General features: G+C 33.6%; 2 protein-coding genes across 5 annotated transcripts in view; both read right to left on the bottom strand.

Moving 5' to 3' along the window:
• The window catches only part of LOC109107415 (rap guanine nucleotide exchange factor 5-like), a 39,655-nt gene extending 20,565 nt beyond the window's left edge, over positions 1-19,090 (bottom strand). The window contains exons 1-4 of one of the 2 annotated variants that reach the window (XM_042776194.1): positions 19,053-19,090; positions 11,263-11,391; positions 3,176-3,306; positions 2,474-2,574 (exon numbers count right to left, since the gene is read on the bottom strand). In XM_042776194.1, coding sequence (XP_042632128.1) covers positions 2,474-2,574; positions 3,176-3,306; positions 11,263-11,340 — 310 coding nt within the window. In that variant the 5' untranslated portion in view covers positions 11,341-11,391; positions 19,053-19,090. Of the gene's footprint in view, positions 1-2,473; positions 2,575-3,175; positions 3,307-11,262; positions 11,543-19,052 lie in introns of those variants that run through there. The other variant, XM_042776193.1, reaches the window with a different exon arrangement.
• LOC109065314 (translocase of outer mitochondrial membrane 7 homolog (yeast)) overlaps positions 1-23,345 on the bottom strand; it is a 188,802-nt gene that overhangs the window by 76,978 nt on the left and 88,479 nt on the right. The gene's annotated exons all lie outside the window — the stretch shown is intronic.

The raw sequence follows: 23,345 nt of genomic DNA, 5'->3' as shown, positions 1-23,345 counted from the left end.
GAGCATCTATTTTTCTTTTAATCCCCCTAAAGTTTTATTTTGACTTTCATCAAGTTTCTGCAGTCTGATCCAATCACACGCTCTCAAAGCCACTCGATTTAAGTCTCATTCAAAGTCCGAATGATTTCATTTACACCTCTTTCTTCTGAAAACACCCCTGATGCCTCTGGCTCCTCTTCCGCTGGGAAACAGGAACACGAGACGATTTCTCAAGCAACACAGTGAGTCTCTGAACAATTATCACTGAACAGCGGCGCATGTCTGAACAGAGTTATTCTTCACCGCTTGACATTTTACATCACTACCGTGCTGCTTAAGCATTAAACATTTAAAAACAATAGTTTATTAATATCAGCATGTTTATGTGGGAGTGTCTAATGAGAAACCACCTCAATAATACATGTGCTTGAGGAAATAGTCACACTGTTGGCCTTTAACAAAACGCAATAAGTCTTTCTCTCCTTTTGTTGGCGTGAGGCTCATTTTAATGCTAAACACAGCTGTCAACACACCGGTAATTACCCAGGATGCACTGCACTGCGGGGATAATTTATGGCCTATGGGTGTGTTATACAGAACACAAGGGTCATTGAATTACACTCATACATTAAATATACACATGCACAAACACGCATGCACACAGAAAAACCCATTATCTCACTGCTTTTGTGAAACCTCACATCATCACTCAGCATTTTCTACTCATTTGTGGTCTTTAATTCAATGCAAACACGAAAAACTCTCAGTTAAACGCATGTGAACTTCAAAAACGAGACTATACTGCACTGCAGATGTCTCAGAGAAGGCTGAAAACTAGACTTACAGAGAAACTGCTGTGAATTTGCATCGCATGTTGGATTAGATATTGCATTCCATTGACTAAATAACCTCAGAACTAAACACACACTTGCTATCAGCATGCACACATTGTGCAAACACACTCACTGAATAATTATGCTTTGGCATGAATAAAAAGACAGGCTGTAACCAATGGGTTTTGCATGCACAACTTCAGAAACATCCTCAGAAAGCTTCAGATGCAGCGGTGTGACACACCAGAAAGCTAAAGAAACCCGTCGGCGTTATTAAGAAACAAAGCATTCCTGACGTGTTTATGGACAGAGTCGTTCTGACACGCCGCGCGCTGAAATAACTGATAGCTGGAATAAGAGTTCACCTGAACACTGACCATAAATATCACAACAAATCACCTGACTTATGTTTCTAAATGAGTTCTGATGCTACTGTATTCACCTAGAAATCAAATGCTATTTAGGTGATTATTTTAAGATGGTAAGAGAAAGCCATAATTGTGCCACAAGGTGTGATTATTGCCACCGATATTTCTAAAGAGCTAATAGCTTGGGGGGGGGGGGGGGGGGACAATTTTATAAATCTAATATTATATATATATATATATATATATATATATATATATATAATGATCATCAGGAAAAAATCAGGTTTCTCTAAAACAAAACTATTATTTTATAGTATATATTATTTTATAATTATATTCACTTGATAATTATCAACTGTGGTGCTATCATAATACAAAATAATTACATTATATTTAGCGTATATATTTAATTTATATTTAAAATGTAATCTAAATATATTGTATATTATATGTTTATATAATATAAATTTAATGTATACATAAAATATAAAGTAATTATTTCTTATTATAATATGACCACAAAGGATAATTATTATTTCAACTAAATATTTACTACTTTATTATTCTGTATAATTCAGTATATTATATAGTATGTATTATATATACTTAGTATACAATATAATAATATATAATGTAATATCTAATATTAAGTATATAATAGCATATAATATAATTAGCTAATTATTAAAATATTTATTACATACTTTATATATATACATTATATATTAATATATTGTGTACTAAGTTTATATAATACATACTATATGATACACTACTATTAATATATAAAATTAATAATATATGATACACTATTAATATTATATGTGTTGTGTGTGTGTGTGTTGGTGTATAGTGTGTTGTATTTTGTGTGTATAAATTAATAAGTTAATTATTCAAATTATATATTATACAGACAGACAGATTATACATTTAAAAGATAGAAATATGCATTAAATATACATTTACTGTAGTGTACCTGTAATAATTATAATTATTTGTCATATGTACATCTATTATATTATGTTAACATAAAATAGTAAGATAACAGTTCTTACATGATAAATTTTAATAATTATTATTTATTATTATAAATAATAATTTATTTATTTAATATGTAATATAATTTAAGTTTAAGTTATCTAGTATAGTAAATCTTGCCTTAGCATACGTAGTTTGATGACGTAGTTTCTGAGTAATTAAAATACATTATTATCTGCTAGTTTCAGTCAAATGTCAGATTACACAAATGCAAATCAGATTTTTTTATCCAATGATGAGGCTGGAGTCACTCACCCGCCTCTTTGCTCTCCGTCGCCCCCTGCTGCTCGTCCAGACGCAGGTCACTCAGCAGGTGCTCCAGGATCTTAAGAGGCGTCCCGGACACCACCACGTACCTGCGGGACAGAGCAGAAGAGGAAGATTCGGATGGGTACTCGTCCTCAGAGGAGGAACACGTCCAACAAGAGTCGCTCCAGCGCCGTCTGTTTACAACATAACCATCCTCATCCTCATCCTCATCGATGTAACGAAAATGAGGAATGTCAAATGTGGGCATTTCATCCTCATCCTCATCCTCCAGACTGTTACTGTACTCCCAGTCTTCATCATCATAGTCATCCTCCTCCGCCTGCACAAGTGTGACGGGTTTGGGTTTCAGAAAAGTCTGCCGGTCCATTCCAGGCAGCTGCGTGCTGCGTCATGCCCGGTGCAGGGGTCCGATCCCGGGCTACAGGGACGATTGACTCCCCTGTGAGCGCCTGGACTAACTTACACCAACCTGAAAACACTTTGTGTGCAGCAAAACACACAGATTGCAACACCACTTAAGAAGTCGTGTCAACATGCACACGCAAGCTGTCAGCGGTGCCTCCTCAAGCTGAAATGAGGAAGCAACCATCAGGAATGTGTTCGAGAGAGAGACTGATTGGAGGAGGGATGGTGCTTAAGGATATGTAAATAAAGAGGAGGGGTTATATAATGGAGGCGTGGCCTCACCTCTTATCTCCGTCTTCGTCTTTGACTCCGGCCGTTTGCGGAGACGTGGGATCTGATGGGACTCTCTGGAGAACCAGCACGTCTTGACCCCTCTCTTTCAGACAGACGCGCACAACGCCTTCGCCCTGTGCCTGAGAGAACGACACACAACCGAATCACTCGCTGATTCACAGCAAAACGAATCAGTTACACACCAAAACACAACGGTTATCTTATGTAAATAGACATTAAAGGAATAGTTCACTCAAAAATGAGCATTCTGTCATCATTTAGAGCGGCTATGTGAACTGAATCAACTGAGTCGACCCCAAAGAATGAATCATTCATGAATTACTTAAAATACTTCTCATGAACTGAAAGATCTTCAGTGAACAGCTACTTAGATTTCTTCCTGTTTGTCACACAAGTCATAAGAACTACTTTAATGGTGCTTTTATGACACTTTTCGCCATTTCTTAAAATTAATATTTCTCTTAAAAATGAAGTTTCTGTCATCATTTATACATCACTTTTATTGTACTTTTTTGTCATTTATGGACATTGGCAGTAAATTGTATTGAAAAGACCAGGTCAGATATTCTTCATACATTCTCATTTTATGTTGCATGAAAGAAAGAAAGTTCAAAACAGGTTTTGAATGACATTAAATGAGCAAATTATGACTACTGAGCATTAATTTTGAATATCTTTAAAACAGTATTCATGTCAGTGCTTCCATTCATATCTTTGGATATGGACGATAAAATAATGATCCAAAAAGTGTTGATTCTTTAATTAAAAAGCAAAAGCATTCAGTCACAAATGACACAAACTCTCCTATTCAAAGACACAAGGTGCCATCAAATGTCTCCCAAACCGACAAGTTTCTGCTTGCATTTCTATCACACTCAAACTCTCACTTTCAGTTTCAATTAAGCAACACGTCGTTAGGGAGAAACAGTCAGAATCACAATCCTGCGCACAAAAATATAATATACTGCCCAAAAGTCAAACTCCACTAAACGCACAGAAATGCTTCATCAATACGGCTGCTGTTATAGACCATCCTAAACAACAAACCTGAAATCAATTCTTGCTAATTGATCTATGCATTTATTAACGAATCAAACTCGACTCGACCAGTGACGTGTTTGAGTGTGTTTGTGCACTTTCAGACAAGTCTGGACAGCAGCGTTTGAGGAAGATGAAAGGCAGGAAAAGGATTAGGTTTGTGCTTGTGTTCACGTCTGATGATTGGACTCATTAATATCTCACACACACACACACACACACACACACACACACACACACCTGCAGCAAAGGTGAGAATCACAACACACAAGTTCAGATGCACAAAACGAAGATGGCACATCCGTGACAGATGAAACCCAAACTTTTAATTGGTAGAGTTTATTTATTTTATTTTGTTGAATTAATTCTGCTCTGAAAACAATAATTTCAAAAAAAATAATATAAATATTGAAACTATGTGTAAGCTATATTAAAATATAATGTGTTAATCGATCACAATGACAGCAGGTGCAGTCCAGATATCTGTAAATCTGCAATGTGAGTCGCAGCATTAAAGCAGACGTGTCGTGTGTCTGTGCCAAGACAGCATCCGCTGAAATGACTCAATCTCTGACTCAACACCTTTACAGGTGAGTGAGGCCATAAGCTCCGCCCACACATGAGCGTCTGTCTGTCTGTTTGGGAGCAGGTGGGTGGAGTCAGACGGGTGATGACATGCTCTAATGCTGGACTGCAAAGTAGGTCATCTGAACAAACTGCCTACGGTCACTTCTGCAAGGGTTCAAGTTTAACACTGTTTCGAAAGAAATTAGAATATGTGATGTTGAAAGACACTAAATATGCCCCAAAATAAATACCTCATGAGTTAAAATTGGAGTTTTGAGGCTTTTAGTACATGTCTGTTAGCTTTGAACTCATTCAGAAAACAATTATGTTTTTGAAAGAGTCTCTTCTGCTCACAAGGACTACATTTATTTGATAAAAAATTCAGTAAAATCTGTAATATTTTGAAATATTATTACCATTTAGAATAACTGTTTTCTACATGAATATCTGTTAAAATGTAATTTATTGCTGTGATCAAAGCTGTATTTTCAGCATCATTATTCCAGTCTTCAGAGTCACATGATCTTCAGAAATCATTCTAATATGATGATTTGCTGCTCAAGAAACATTTTTATGATTATTATCAGTGTTGAAAATAGTTATGCTGCTTCATATAATCACGGAAACCATGATTCATTTTATTTTTCAGGATTCACAGATAAAAAAACAGCATTTATTTGAAATAGAAATCTTCTGTAACATTATAAATGTCTTGAATGTCACTTTTGATCAATTTAATGTGTCCTTGCGGAATAAGTGCTCATTTCTTTAAAAATAAAAAAATTAAAAAAATCTGTGGATCTCAAAGAAATGTCTGGGTCATATTCCATCCTGAAAATCAAAAGAAAAACAAGAAATAATAATTTGCATAACTGTTCAAATGTAATGCATTCAGTCATTATTTTCATGACAATTAAGATTTTTTTCCTCCAACATTTTATAAAATAATAATAATAATAATTTTGTCTCCACTTCCTGACAGGTTTCATGAGCTTCACTTGTGCTGCTTTTGGCAGCTATGACGTAAACAATTCGCTTAGCTATTTTAAACACAGAACAAGTCCTTCAAATATGTTTCAACCAACTTGCTTTTCTCACTAAGAAATACTTGAACATGAAAAAGCAAGCATTCAATGCAGTCGAAATGCAATTGACGCAGACATCCTCGGCTCTGTTCAATCCGCCAACAGGCATCCAAACCCTGGACAAAATGTTCTGGAACAATATACAATATCCATTAGCAATTAAAACTCGTATTCATCCCCGAACGACCTTCAGTCGAGAGTCTGCTGCCTGCAAGACTGTGAGTGATGATTGGTCACTCAGCCGCCCTCCTGCGGAGCAAAGGATGCTGGGACGCCGCAGGAGTCGCCTGTCGATCATCAGACCGCCGGGACGGAAACAGATGGATTATCTGTGCTCAGACAGACACGAACATGACCTCTGACCTCCTAATGAGCATCACCACCCCCTCGGAATTCACTGTAACTTAGCCAGAATTCGAATTCCAAAAAAAGATGAAGATTCCAAAAATACTCCCAGTCAACAAAAACAAACACGGAATGTTTCCCAAACATTCCTGAAACGCACCAAAACAAATGTGGATATCAGATCGAGACTGCGCTGCTCCTCCCTGCAAATGTGTTTATAAAAAGCAACGCTAATAAGATTTCGCTGCAGTTATGCAATTCCATGGAAAAACACCTACATTAACAAACACCAGGCCAAATGCTGCTGGGAAAAAATGTTGGCGATGCAAACGATAACAAATAGTTTATCTGCTTTGACCGTGTTTCTCTAGAGCCTTTCCAAAATCAACATGCTGAGTACTGCTCTTATGTGTGCACATATTTAAAAGTCTATGCGTGAAAGATACATTTTTTCCATTTTTAAGCTGGCAGAGAGAGCATTACGTAACAGAAGCGGTATATTGTGAATTATTGAATGAGTCTCACAGGATCTGCAGGAACACAGTAATAAAATAATAACATAAAAAAAGCCTGTGATGATGAATCTGGTCAGAAGATGCAACAGGAAAGTCAATTATAATGTTTGGCGTCATTTTTTAACCACAGACTGACCATCAGAGTGAAGTATTTCAGGGATAATGAGGGTTCAGCGCTCACCCAGAACCAGCAGCTCAACCAGATTATATCATAACCACATCAGATTACAACAGACGCATGAAACCAGACCTTCCCATCCTCCGGTTCCTGTAGGAAAACCCCATCCCTGCTTCTCCAGGATGTTACCTCATCACCTGATCTCCCTCTGCTCTCTTCTTCCTCTCAGTCCTACATTTACAGTACATTTATGCATTTGGCAGATGCTTTTATTGAAAGCATTCAGGGTTAGCATTTTATCAGTTCATGCATTCAGATTCAAAACCAAAACCTTTAAATCTTGCTTTACCAAACCAAAAATGTTCCTTTTTTAGAAATCTTTTAAAAAAACAAATAAATTAATAAAATTTTAAATGCAATCTTTAGCAAATCTCATTTGTATTTTTAATAATACAATATATTTAATAATATATTTATTTATGTTTTTATCTATTTCATACATTATATTATACATTCATTTTAGTTTTTAGTGTTTATTTTTTTTTTATTTATTTAACCAAAACAGAAATGCCCTAGTTACCACCCAGAACACCCTAGCAACCACTTAACAACTAAAAACCACTGTAAACACCCTAGCAACCAGCTAGAAACTTTCTAAAGCACTAACTAAACTACCATGCAAAAGATTTTTTTTAAGAAATTTTTTTTTAATTCAGTAAAGACACATTAAATTGATCAATTGTGACAGTAAAGACATTTCTAATGTTGCAAAAGATTTCCATTTAAAATAAATGCTGTTCTTTTAAACTCTTTGTTCATCAAAGAATCCTGAAAAATAAGATGCATCACAGTTTCCACAAAAATATGAAGCAGCACACCTGTTTTCAGCGTTTATAATAATCAGAAATGTTTCTTGAGCAGCAAATCAGCATATTAGAATGATTTCTGAAGATCATGTGACACTGAAGACTGAAGTAATGATCATAGAAATCACAGAAATAAATTACATTTTAATAGGTATTCACATAGAAAACAGTTATTTTGAATTGCAATAATATTTCACATTTTTACTGTATTTTGATCAAATAAATGCAGCCTTGGTGAGCAGAAGAGACTCTTTCAAACATTAAATTGCACTTTTAATTGCATCTTTAAATGCTTCTTTGAATACTCCATAAGCATATTTTTGTTCCTAAGAAAGCGTCACTAGCTTGAGCAGCTGCGTTAAACTACAGACCGCGCTGCTCTACTAATGACAGTGTGTGAGCTGCAGTTGTGGAGGATCAGTGGGACAGAGGTGTGTGTTTAAGCTTCCACCTGTCCTGCGGGTCAGGGGTTGACGTTCGTTCTCACGCTGGGTGGAGAACCAGGCCAGAGACCTCGATGACGTTCAGCGCTCAGGAAAGGAAAGGCGAGAGGAAGCACTAAGTGTTCCCTTCCTGCGTTTCTGCACAGAGAGCGATAGTGTGTGTGTGTGTGTGTGTGTGTGTGTGTGTGTGTGTGTGTGTATGTGTGTGTGTGTGTGTGTGTGTGTGTGTGTGTGCGCGCTGCTGTTTCCTTAATTATGCCAGAAAGTTGCACAGAAAACTCCCATGATCCTGTAGAAACCAACGGACACAATCTTTACTCCAAACAATGCAAAAGAACCGAAACACACCAAACAAACTCCACCTAAAGTCACCGCTCAAGCCCTGCTCTCCTGAAGGAAATCCCCTTATATAACTGTGGGAATGATTTGAGTACAAGGGCTGCATGGAGATCTTTTTTTAGGAAAAGATGGATGAACGAATCTCTTATTCAGTCTCTGTGTCTCCAGACATCATCATGGTTTGTGTAAGGCCTAAAACCACATGTTCATGAAAAGAAACAATGCAACACTTCTGTCCAAATCAAACATGAGATGTATTATGTCAGTCTAATAAGAGCCACAGTTCCTGAGGGATCTGGAGAACTTCATCGCTTTCAGATGACATGGAGTACATCTCTTTACAGAAAGTAGTTGGTATTCTTTCTTTCAGGATGAAAGCTCTACGCTTGACATATAAAAGATATGCTTTTCTTAACTAAAACTAAAGCAAAAACTATTACTAATAATTTTTTGTTTGTTGAAGTTATGTTGAAATTAAATGAAATATAAATTATATAAAAAAATAATTTTAATGATTAAAGAAACTGTTGAAATAAAATGAAACTTAAGGCAATTCAAAATATGAATAAATACTATAATAGTATATAAACAATTCTAAATTAAAATTGATATTTATACACAAAATTAAAGTTAAATTATTTATAAAAATAATTAAATTAACAAAAAGCACATAACAAAATTACTAAAACATATACTAAAATTAAAATGAAAACTGAAAATGTAAAAATCACAACTAATTCAAAATATGAATTAATACTGTAATAGTATATAGACAACAGTAAATTAACACTGATATCTATACATAAATTTGAAAACTAAACAGAAATGCATAGAAAAAACTAATAAAAATGACAAACATCAATGACAAAAATGAAAAATAAAAATAACGGTAATTAAAATATTAATACATACTATAATAGTACATAAATAACATTGAAATTTAAATATTGCATTTAAAATAATTAGTCAATTTATTGTTAATATGCAAATGAATACATCGCTAGTTCATAGCTCCTTAAACTGATGCATTTCTGAGAGAAAACAGAGAAAATTAGACTAAAAAGAGGCGGGGCTTGGATTGAAGTGGGCGGGGCTTGATTTTAACTATCAGGAGTTGATTGTATCGTGAAAAGTGGGCGTTTACCGAAGGATCTGCAGCCGGTCACAACAAATCCTTTAAGTTAAGAACATTCTCAGTTGTTATTTAAAGTTAGAATATTAAATGTTTAAATAAAAAGCAAGGGTTTTCTAAACTCTAGGGGTTTGTTGCAAGTCCAAACTCACTTTACACACAGACAAATCAGAGCCGGACCTGAAAGATGACTGCTGAAGCCTGATGCATGTTAAAAAAGAAAGCATAAAACTGTTGTGTCCTGAGGCTCATTCATACAGCTTATGAGAGGCATTAGTCATGAGAAATGTTTAATCAGAGGAAACAAGGACTCCCTGCGACTCCAGCAGACAGACAGAGAGAGAGAGAGAGAGATGACAAGTCCAGCCACGCTGATGCTTGAACGAGGCTCAGGTTACCCTGTGATTAACTGAAGACCTGTGAAACACTCCCATCATCTCACACACTGCACGCTCCTCAAAATAAAGCTTCGCCAGTGGCTCCTTTTTATCATTTTGAGTTCTTGAGGTGCTTTACGGTTTGTTGGAGATATAAAGGTTTTGCTGTTTCAGTATAGGATCATTAGAGGACTGATAACTGTATGTTCACAGATAAAGTAAATTACTTATTTCATGTATATTTTGCATAATTACTGGACTTAAGTAGTGAGAAACGAATAGCATTTTAAGTCAAAAAAATTGCATGAATGCATTATTGTAAATAATAATAATATATATATTTTTTTTTAATTATTATTATTGTGAAAATATTATTATAATTTACACATTTATTATTATTATTGAAAATATATTGCAATTATTTATTTAGCAAAACAAATTTCCATGAATACAATGGTGTAAATAATCATACATTTTTAAGATATTTTTATTATTATTTTTGAAAATGAATGGTAAATATTTATACAAAATAAATTTGCATGAATACAGGCATTTAAATAATAATAATAATAATAACTGTACCATATTATTCTTACTGTAAATATACTGTGATTAATTACTTATCAAAATAAATTTGCATGAATATAATGGTGTAAATAATAATAATATAACTATAATTATACCGTATTATTATTACTGCAAATAATTATTTAGCAAAATAAATTTGCTTGAATATAATGGTGAAAATACTACTAATAATAATAATACAACTATAGCATAGCATTATTAATACTGCAAATATTTTGCATTTATTTTACAAAGCAAAATTTGCATGAACACAATGGTGTAAACAGTAATAATAATAATAATAGCCATCCTTTTATTATTACTATTATTAAATGTATATTAATAGTAAAATATTCCCAATTAATATGATATATTTATATATTGCTGTAGCATAATTATTATTTAATTATAATTGTGACAAAATCCTAAAATTAAAAAATCAGTTCTCAAAGACTTAAGTATGAAAGTAGATGTTTGTCTTTAACTGTGACATCAGCTTATAAAACTCTTTGTAGTTCTTTATTTTTAAGAGTGCATCATCATTAGAAACCAGGACTCCAGAAGTGTTTTAAATACACCTCAACAGGTCGATACGGTGAGTTTCCTCACCTGACCTCTTAACGTGACCCCTGACCTGCTGTTGCCATGCCAACAGGCTCCGGTGCGAGCGAGGGCCGTCCTACCTGAGCGGAGCGGTCCGGGAGCCGGTAGTTCTGGTTCTGGAGGAAGCGATAGCCGTCTTTGGCCAGCCGCTGGACCATCTCCAGCCGCGAGAAGTCATCCGGAGCCCGGAGAGCGCAGACGCCCGCCTGCTGCAGAACCGGAGGAAGAGAAAACAGATACTTTAATCCACAATCCCACGACATCACGAGCTCCAGAGCCACAGCCGCGGGACACCAGCGTTTGATTTACTGTGTGAGACACGGAGAGCAGACATCCATCCTCTCGTTCATTCATCTGAGTGAGTTTGGTATGGTGAGGGAGGGGCGTGTCTGTGTGGCTCCGCCCACGAGGAGGCGGGGACAGATGAATGACAGCATCTACACCTTAGAGAGACTTGTTGGGTTGCTTTACAGATGAATGACAGCATCTACACCTTAGAGAGACTTAGACTGCTTTTAGGACTTTGCTTGTATTTACTTCACATTATTTTTTTGTTACATTTATTTTGCTTGTATTTACTTCAAATTATTTGCATAGAAATGCATTTTGCACAGACAAACACCAGTATTATTGTTAATATATAAAATTAAAATTAAAAAAGTCAATTTAAAATTAAAACTAATTCAAAATATTAATAAAACCATAACAGTACATAACTAATACTGGCCACTACACAATTATTTAATAATAGGCCCATACATATTTTTTTTTATGTAATTTAAGTTTACTTCACTTTTTTTTTCATTTTTGTATTTTGTGTGAATTTTTGTTGATATTGGTTTTTTTCTCTATTTTTTATAATCTTTGTTTTTATTTGATGTTATTGCATATTATTATTAGTGTATATTTTTTTTTGTTATTTTTATTCTTTTATTGTTTTTTTGTATTTTTTTTTGTATTGTTTTTTTTTTTTTATTACTGTATGTAAAACAAATATGCTAATAAAGTAAATTGAGAGAAACTAGAGTTTTTGTTTGTTTGTTTTTTGGAAGAAAATGTGCTGTTCATGATTGCCAGGTTGTTGCTAGGCAGCTGCTTAGATGTTCAGAGTGGCTAAAATAAAATAAAATAAAATAAAATAAAATAAAATAAAATAAAATAAAATAAAATAAAATAAAATAAAATAAAATAAATAAAATAAAATAAAATAAAAGAAAATAAAATAAAATAAAAGAACTTAAAATTAAAATAAAATAAAATAAAATAAAATAAAATAAAACTAAAATAAAATAAAATTAACATACATTAAATGAAATTATTGCTCTTGGTGAAAAACTAAAATAGGGTTGTTTAAAGTTGACAAATACAAACAGTGCTAAAACTGAACTAAAATAAATTACACCTAACAATATAGGAATAAATTTACATTACATATATAGATAAACATTAACAAAAACTAAAAATAATAAAAATGACAAAAGCACATAAAATACTACAAATTAAACAAATTAAAATAAATCTGAAAGTATAAAAATAAAGGCTAATTCAAATTATTAATAAACTATAATATTATATTATTAATAATATATAAATATTTTAGAAATATTAATATGTATTAAAATTTAAGAAATTTAAAAATGTATAATTACAGTGTTTAATAATGTTTTTTTTTGGTATTTTGTAGATTTGTCTCTATTTTGTTTAAATATGTTTGTAATATTATTAATATTATTAGATGAAAAACTAAAACTTAGAAATCAGAAATCCTGCTTTGGCAACTAACTGAAATAAGTTGAAAATAATAATTTTTTTTATTAAATTTTAAATATAAAATAAATAAAACTTACAAAAATGACAAAAGCACATAACAAATGACAAACTAAAATAAAATGAAAACTGAAAATATAAAAATAAAAATAAAAGCTAATTTAAAATAAGAATAAATACTATGATAGAGAATACTATAATAACACTTTAAATTGTGAATGAATAATGTGATGAGGAGTGATATATGGGCTTTTAATAGTTTGATGCTGAAGAGATGAGTGTGAACTATGGGCTTTTAAAACTCTGATCCTGTATAATACACAGTCTGGCTTCCCATTGTGTTTATTTAATAGTCGGTGTGTTTGTATTGTTTGTTTACTCGGCGGTTTTGTTTGGGTTGTACTGCCTTCCCACAAAACCATCCCAGACCGGCACAGGCCGGACCGAAGCAAAACAGAGACACAGTGCTGAGAAAACACAGCCGACTGCCATTCAGAACAACAGAGATGGAAAAACACAAGCCGGAGCTCATGAATATGTCATGACAAACTCTGTGCTCCTGCAGCCCAGTTACACTGAGGTAACAGTGATGCTGAAATATTCATTCATGAAGATCACATGACCAAACACACACCACATCGTACTACACTGTAATTAGAGACAACAGCTGCTTCAGAGAGGACGTTTAAGATTGAACCAGTGATAATGCCATCAGCGGCGTTTGCTTATTAATGAAAACATCACTATTAACCGTTAAAATAAACCCAACCCCTAAAATACACCAGCTCTAGCATTGCATGGTGTTGTATCAGTGCACTGGTGCTGTCTAATTTTTCTTTTTTTTTTTTTTATTTAAAATATAGAGTATTTGATGGTTCTCATTGAATATAATTGCTTAAATTTGATAAAATTGGAATTTTAAGCATTTTTTAAAATTGTTTTTAAATATTTTTATTTACCAAACAATTTTTTATTTAGTTATTTTATTTTTAAAATTATATTATAATGATACATTGCATAATCATTTTAATATTTAACAAATCTGTGCAATATCCACGCAAACTGAAAAGAATGAATACATTTTTTTTTTTATTTATTTTGCGCATGCTATATATATATATATATATAAATTATATTAATATTCTATATATATCTAATATCTATATATATATATATATACCAATGATTTTTTCAGTTTTTCTGTGCCAATGCAACTTTAGGATTTAATTGAAAATAAAATGAAAATAAAAATAATAAAAATTAAAACGAATTATTTTATAATTATATTCTAATACACACTATAACAATATCTCTGCATAAACTGTAAATAATTAATGCAACAACAGAAAATGAAAAGGGTTTAACTGCAATATTGCATGAAAACAAAAATGTTTTCCTTTAAAAAAGTTAAAATTTTACACACTATAACAATATTTATTTTAATTATTAAAATAAAAATGTAACTAAGTACATATATGTCATTAAAAATATGATTTTAAACAATTATTTTTAAATAACGCTAAGATAATATAGTATTGCATGAAATACGATTTAAAGTAGCTAGGATATAAAGTAATAATTAAATAATATCTACATAATATTTCTTTAAAATAACTAGCATTAAAATTAAATAAATAAAATAAATTGTATTTATTTAACGTATATTAAATGAATATTATGTTATAATTAATAACAACAATATCCTTGTTTAACTGTAAAGAACTTATGGAACAGTAGAACATGAAAACTTAAGGATTTAACTGGAGCACACTGAAATATTGCATGAAAACTTAAATGTATTTATTTATAATTAATATATTTCTACATTATACTTTTATATGTATATTTAAATATATAAAAATTTTAAATATTTTTAAATATTTTTAATTTATAATTAATTTTTTTTTATAGTTTTTATTTTTTTTACATAATACTTAATATAACAATAATTGTGTAATAATTGTGTTAATTGTGTATAATTAGTGAAACATTAAAAAGCATCAATCGCTTTGTAATGCTTTAATTGTATTTTGTTTATTTTGTACTTTTTTTTATATTTTACTAATTTTTGTATTGTTAACTATGGTAACAATTTTAAGGTATCATTCTCTTAGTAATACATTTTTTTACGTTTATTGTTATGCAATTTGGATGTGTGAATGGTATTGTATTAATTATATTGTATTTATTAGTTGTTATTGTTGGTTTAAGACTACAGCTGAATGTACTGCAGATGTGTAATTATGGGCGAATGACAGTCCACTAACACAGAGGAGAACTAATTCAGATTCTCAGCCTGCGTAACTGTACAAACACACAACACACCACACACCCACACCCACTCACAACGCACCACAACAACACCAACACTGCAGCATCACAAAACAAACCACCCACTCCACGCACAAACACGACACACAACAACAAACACACAAACAACAACACACACACACACACACACACACACACAACACTCAAACTCACACAACAAAACCCACTGCACACACAACGTCACACATCACCACACTTCCTTTTGCCCACAACACGCCCCACACACCCATCACACCCACCTAACCCACCACACCCCTGCACAACACCCTTCCACGCTCCCACACAATAGACAAAAACACACTTATGGTGCACACACAACACACACACACCACCCCCAAACACACACGCCCACACCACCACCCCCCACACACACCACACACACCCCCACACACAAACCCCACCAGCGCCCCAGCACACCCACCACACAACACACCCACACGCCACCACACGAACAAACACACAACACAACACACATTCCACCCACACACACGTACCCATCCCACACCTCACACACCCCACACACACAACACACACACACACCCAAAAACCCACACACAAACACACAAACCGCCACACAACACACAACCCCACACACCACACACACGCCCATCACGGCCACCACCCACATCACACACACACCCCCACAACACACACACCACACACGCACACCACACTCACCACCACAACCCCCCATACAAACACACACACGCACACCCAACAACACAAAACACACTCACGCTTCACAGCAGCAAACACAGCACAAACACACACACCAACACCACACACACAAACCCAACACAACACACACACACACAACCTCGGTCCCCCAACCCACATCCACCCACACACACAACACACCCCACCCAACCTTTGCCAACTTTGCCACACCCACACGCCACACACCCACACACTCACACACACCCCCCACTCACCACACCACTCACCCCCCCCCACCCCCCACACCACACACACCCCACACACCACAGCCCACCTCACGCCCACCCCCCACACACACACACAACACACCAACCACAACCCCCTAACACCAACACACCCACAAAACACCCACACCCACACACAACCCACACACAACACACCCACAAACACCCACACACCCCCCCCACACAGCACCCACACCACACAACAACACACACACACCACACCAAACCCACCTCACGCTCACTCCCACACACACACCACCAACTAAACCCCACCCCCGCCACACACACCCCCTTGCCCACACCCACCCCACACCCACACCCCGCACACACAACACCACACACACACTTAACACCCCACACACGCTCACCCCCCCCACCGCCACACACCCGGCACACACCACCCACCCCAGCCCCCACCCACCACACCCACACCCACAGACACACACACACCCACACTCAACACCCGGCTCCCCACTCCCACCCACACACACACACACACACCCACACCACACGCGCACCCACACTCACACACCACCACTCACTCTAAAGCCACCACCCCAAAAACAAAACACCCCCACACACACACACCCCCCCACACCCTCCACGGCACACACACACCCCACACACACACCACACCCGCGCTCACGCCCCCACAAACCACGACACACACACACACACACACCTTTGCCACCACCAACACACGCACAAACACCCCCTGAAACCCACCACCCCCCTCACCCACAACACACCACAGTACCCACACACCCTCCCGCTCACATGACCACAAAACACACACACACAACACACACAACAACACCCACGTCACCACACCCAATCACCCTCCACCCACCTAACACACACACCACACAACACCCAACCACACACCACTCACGATACACTCACCCACCCGGCTTCACACCACCCAAACAACACAACCCCCGCCACACTCACCCCCACACAACCAACACCACACACACACTCACCGCACACACACACACTCACACACCCACTCACACACCCACTCACACACTCACACACCACACACACAACACACACACACACACACACCCACTCACGCTCACTCACCCACACCCACATCACACACCACACGCTCACTCACCACCACACCCACACACACACCCACTCACACACTCACACACCCACACACAACAACACACACACACACACACACTCAAACGGCTTCACTCACCCAACACACCAAACACCCACCACCACACACCAACTCACGCTTCACTCACCCACACACACACACACACACAACACACACACGCCAACAAAACAACCAACAACTCACCCCCCCCAAACACTCCCCACTCTAACACCCACACAACAAACACACTCACTCACACCTCACACACACACACACACACTCACACACACTTCATTGAACTTCATTAGCTTGATATGGTGATGCAAACTTCCTGCTGGACAGCAACAGCTACACAAGACCATGAGTGTGTTAATCTGGGCCTGTGTTGCCTCTTGGGTATGAGAGTATATAATTATTGAGGTCCAGAGGAGAGGGATTTCCTTTGTTTGGATTTGAAGAAAGAAGATGGGCTGTGAATACTACCTGACGCAGAGGAACAGCTCACAAACCAACACAACACACACACACACACACACACACACAAGCTTTATGAAATAAACATGACTGCACATGTAATCTCATGTACTTTCAAATACGCTGACAAACGTCTAATCAAACATGTAACCTCATGAAAAGCAAGTTCACAGTGAATTAAGACGCTCTCGCTCTCTGTGAATCACCAAGAAAACATTTTTTAATGTTCTTGAAAGAACTCACCAATGCTGCAGTTATTTGATTAAAAATATAGTAACAACAGTACAAATTTTAAATATTATTACGATTCAGAATAACTGTTTTCTATCTGAATAGATTGTAAACTGTAATTTATTTCTGTGATGCGCAGCTGTTGCTGCCATACTCAGTCTTTCACAGTGTCAATTACTCCAGTCTTCAGTGTCACATGATCTTCAGAAATCATAATAATATGCTGATTAAAATTAAAAAATTTCAAGTTAAAGTCAAAATAAATATTTCATGTCCATTTATTTGCAAAGTTTTAAATTAAGTGTAATTTTAATTGGTTTTTTGATATATATATATATTTTAAAGATCTATTTTGGGCTAAATTTATTTGTTGTTATTAAAAGGGCAAAAATTATCTTTTTTGTAATTGATTGATTGATTGAGTGGATTATTTTATTTTGGTTTATTTTAAAGATTTTATTTGGGGCTATATTTATTTTATCTAAATATACAGGCAAAATGGCCCAAAATAAATGTTTAAAATAAATATTTTTTTGAAAAAAATATATATATATTTTAAAGACTTGTTTTTGGCTACATGACAAAAAATATTTAAAATAAAACAAACAAACAAGTATATAAATAAAAAATATATTTTTTATTTATCTTATAGATTTTTTTTTTTGGGGGAGGGGGGGGGGTTATTTTATAAAGGCAAAATTGCCAAAATAAACCTTTAAAACTAACAAACAAACAAACACACACACAAAATAAATAAATTATATATATATATAATTAATTTTAAAGATTTCTTTTGGATAACATCAAAATTGACAAAATAAATATTTAAAATAAAAGTAAAAAAATATTTAAAACAAAGATAAATAAATCAGCTTTATAAGGTTACTTTTATCATCATTTTAAATGTATTTTTTAAAAAATACTTATTTCTTTAGGAGGAAAATATTTTAACGAGGAATTAATATATGGACGCAGCTTAAAGAGGAAGTCAGATTGTGTGAGTGTGTGTGTTTACCTTGCTTTTGTCTTCAGTGGGTTTCGGTGGTTCTTGTGGAGAAAGAGGAATTAATATATGGACGCAGCTTAAAGTGGGTGTGTTTCGGTGGTTATTGTGGAGTAAAGTATTAAGATTATTATGTTTGTTTTTTATGAAACTTGGATAAAATTTGTAGAAAATTTTTTAATACGAAAAGCATCTTACTTGACTTCTTGGCTTTTCTTGCGAGAGCAGCAGCAAGTTCATTCTGCACCTATGGTAAAAACAAACAAAAAACACTGTTTTAGAATGTAATCCAGTTAATGTTAAAGGCATATTAATTGAGTTATTTTTACTTTATTCTACATGCAAATGAGCGCTGAAAGCACACGAGGATCTCTAGAGCAAAGCCAAACACAAGAGCTCGAGAGAGAAGAGCTGTGAATGAGCTCCTGGGATCCTGGAGGAGGACAGCTGTGTGGATATTAACACTGATTCAACACTCAGAGTCGAGAGGGGGCTATGGTGATACACTTATTAGTTGTTAGGCTTTTAATTTTGGAGGAGCTATTTTATATATATTATGAGATATATATATATTTTTTTAGATTAAAATTTTTGTTTTTTTTTGTTGTGTTTTGTGGGATGTTGTGCTCGGTGGTTACCAGTGAAGCATGATCAGGCTTTGTAATGCATTATGTTACATTAACAATAATTACATACACGTTTATTTCATTTTTTTGTTTAAGTAATTTTTTTGGTTAAAATGTTTATTTATTGTTATTTATTTTGCTTTTTTATTGTTTTTTTATTTTTTGTTATTTATTAATTTATTGATATTTTCATACACGTTTAAGTCATTTGTTTTTAAAAAAAAAAAAAAAAATATTATATTTTATCTTATATATTATATTTTATTATATTTGTTTACACACATATATACTAGCTTAAATTTACTATAGATGATATATAATTATATTTTTTTATATTTGTTAATATTTTAAATATATATTTATATATTATTTTTTTATTTTTTTTGATTTATTTTGAATTTATTAATTGGGTTTTTTTCAAATAATTTTTAATTAATTAAAGAAAGAAAGAGACAGATATATTATGTGCAAATATGGTCAAACACTTTTGCACATGAAAAAAACATTCAAATAAAAAAAGCAAAAATAGACAGCGAAAAAACTATGTGGAAAAGTAATGCATAAGAAACTAAAACTAGTAATTTTCCCCATCAGCAGTATAGTAATTAATTAATATTAGGAATATCACAATAATCAGTAATCAATTTGTAGCTAATATATTTATATCAATGTATTTGTTTAAAATATTATAACATTTTATATAATATTATATAGTGTGTATACACACATATACTTAATATATATATATATATATCTTAGACTATATAGAGCTATAATATATATATATAGTTATATATATAATTTCGTGCATAATGAGGCTTCCTAATTAGCCTGAACATTATTTAGAGCAATATACATGTTATGAATTTTTATATATTTTTTAAAGATATAGTTTTTATATATTACATATAATAAATATCATAAGAAATATTTAAAAAAATACAAATAAATAAATAAAAATCGATATTATAAAAAAGCACAAAGAATAAAATAAACTACAAAATTTGGTTTTGTTTTAAAAAATTAATTTAGAAAATTTCATGATTTGAGGTTTTTTGTTAATTTTCCATGATATTTCTGAAATTGGTCAAATGAGGTTTGTCTGGTCGATCTGGAATACGGTGGAACCAGTAACCGGTTGGGCCAGCACTGATGGGGAGCAGCAGCAGTGGTCTGGTGGAGAGCGAGCGCTGAGTGAAATGAATGTTTCTCTGTCCGCTGGTGTCAGATGAGAGTCTGTGTGATGGATGAGACTCTTTCAAACGGCACTGGATATTTACACACACCAGGACACTGAAGACACAGAGTCAGGGATCAGCAGACACACGCAGACTCTTACCGTGGATGTGAGTCTCTCCAGAGCCTTCATCTGCAGGATCTCGCTGCAGATATCACGCTTCTCTCCGCGTTCTTCCTCGGGTCGGAAGAGAGAAAAACACACACACGAGTGATAAAACACCTCTCTCGCTGCAGCACTTCCCATGTGAGCCCGACCTCTGACACCGTGCACTAGTCTGGAAGACAAGCAGCCAGACCTCATGTTTCAGTGTCGGCCCCGTCCCAAATGATGCACTTCATGTGAGTGTCATTCCAGGGTTTTAAGAGGCGCTCTTGATAGCACAATGGGCCAAGTATGCACTTAATGTGGAATTACTGCTGACAGACAGAATAAGGAAGACAGCAACGGACTACCCGTTGAATACTAGTATTACTACTTACACTGTGCAGTATAGAACCAGTACACTCAGCAGTGATCGCTGACTGTGAGGACAGCTTTCCAGGATAAATAATCATAATGTGTAAAATTCAGAGAGTGTGTCCAGTATCACCTAGAAAACAGGGTTCCTTATCGTTTAACTACAAATTCTTTGTCGTTCATTTTAAAAACAGCGTGTGTATAAAGAAAATAAAATAAAATCAAAACCTAAATAAAATAAATAAAAGGAACCAGAATATAGGAAACGAAAAAATTCAAGAATAAAAAAGTTGTTAGAAAATAAATACACAATAAATAAAACCCCATAACTAAATAAAATAAAATAAAAAGATGTAAAACTTATTCTTGGCAACATTGAATAATTTTCGTTTAGTTTAAGCCTGAAACCACCTAACATTTCTACATTTCTTATTCACAAAACCAGAACTCAAAATATGGAAATAATAAATAATGCAAATACACACCTACATATGACGGAATATCTCTTTTAACAAAAATTTGTGTAATAAAAATGACAAAAAGCCTATACCATAATCAACAAAAAATTTACCTAACACTTAAAAAAAAAAAAAAAAAAATCTGAATGGTCCTAAAAAATATATTTTAAAAATATGAATAATCCTAACTTCACAAATATTATAATACTCATAATAGTTGATTAGTACAATACACAAAATATATAAAAATTAAGTATTAAATTGGAATGTCCACTTAAAATTACTAAACTAGAAATAAAAAACCCCTAAAAACTAAAACCTGAAATAAATATATAAATAAACCTAAATAGTAAAATTTTAAAAAATTGACATAAAGCACATTTTTTACAAAATAACAACACAATAATGTACACAAAAGTAACTAAACTAAGCACTAGAAATTTGAAAGTATTAATAAAATACTAATTCGCATATCAATTAACTTAATAATAATATCGGTAAGTACGATATTTGAAAAAGTATAATATTAATATGAATAAAAAAACGATTGTCAGTTAGTCGTCCAAAGCATTAGCAACATCTTTCTCATTTTCATTTTGTTGAAGCATTAAAATTACTATCTGGAACTAAAATAGTTAAAAACTAAAATTACAAAAAACTAACCACTGAAATAAAAATAACAAATACAAAGTAAATTATTCAATCTACGCCACCCTCAGCTCTCTAGCGTGCCTGGCGCGTAATGCTGTACTGGGGCCTCGAAGTACATTGAGGCTCGAGCCAAAACACACACGACTGGATCAAACTTGCTTTTGATATCAAACACATGAAGCTGAATCCACATTTAAGGCGTCTGATGGACAAAATAATAATGCGTGTTATATTATATTATATACAAAATATATATTATATTATATATATTATATTATATTAATATTATATTATATTATATTTTTCATAACTAACTGCACAACTACAAACCATTTAACAAATTTATTAAAAAAAAAATACATTTATCTAAATATAAAAACTACACTAAAAAAAAAAAAAAAATTGTTTTTTTTGAGTATACATTCCGTTTTCCATTTTTACAGTGTATTGTTTATACAATTGTTAGATTAGTATTTATACACTTTTGCATAACAATAGCTGAACAAACTGGATTACTTTATAAAAATAAAAGTTAAAAAAAAGATTTAATTTAAAACTAAAATATAAATTAAATAAATATAAGAAATTATTTACAAAAATCATTTTAAGATGTATATTGTTCAAATTGTTCGATTTTTTAAAACTAAAATGAAACAAAACAATCATATATATAGATATATATTTATATATAATATATATTAGATGTATACTATATATATATATATTGTTCTATTTATTTAATTTATTAACAAAACAAAATATTATATTATTATTATTATTATTTTATTATTATTTATTTTATCTGAGTTTGGGGTTCTTTATAGCACCCACAGAAATAATTTTCTAAAAAACAATTATGATAATAAATTTTAAT

The sequence above is a fragment of the Cyprinus carpio genome, chromosome A19, assembly GCF_018340385.1.
Source record: "Cyprinus carpio isolate SPL01 chromosome A19, ASM1834038v1, whole genome shotgun sequence".
Lineage (NCBI taxonomy): Eukaryota > Metazoa > Chordata > Actinopteri > Cypriniformes > Cyprinidae > Cyprinus > Cyprinus carpio.
This window is presented reverse-complemented; position numbering and strand designations above follow the sequence as displayed.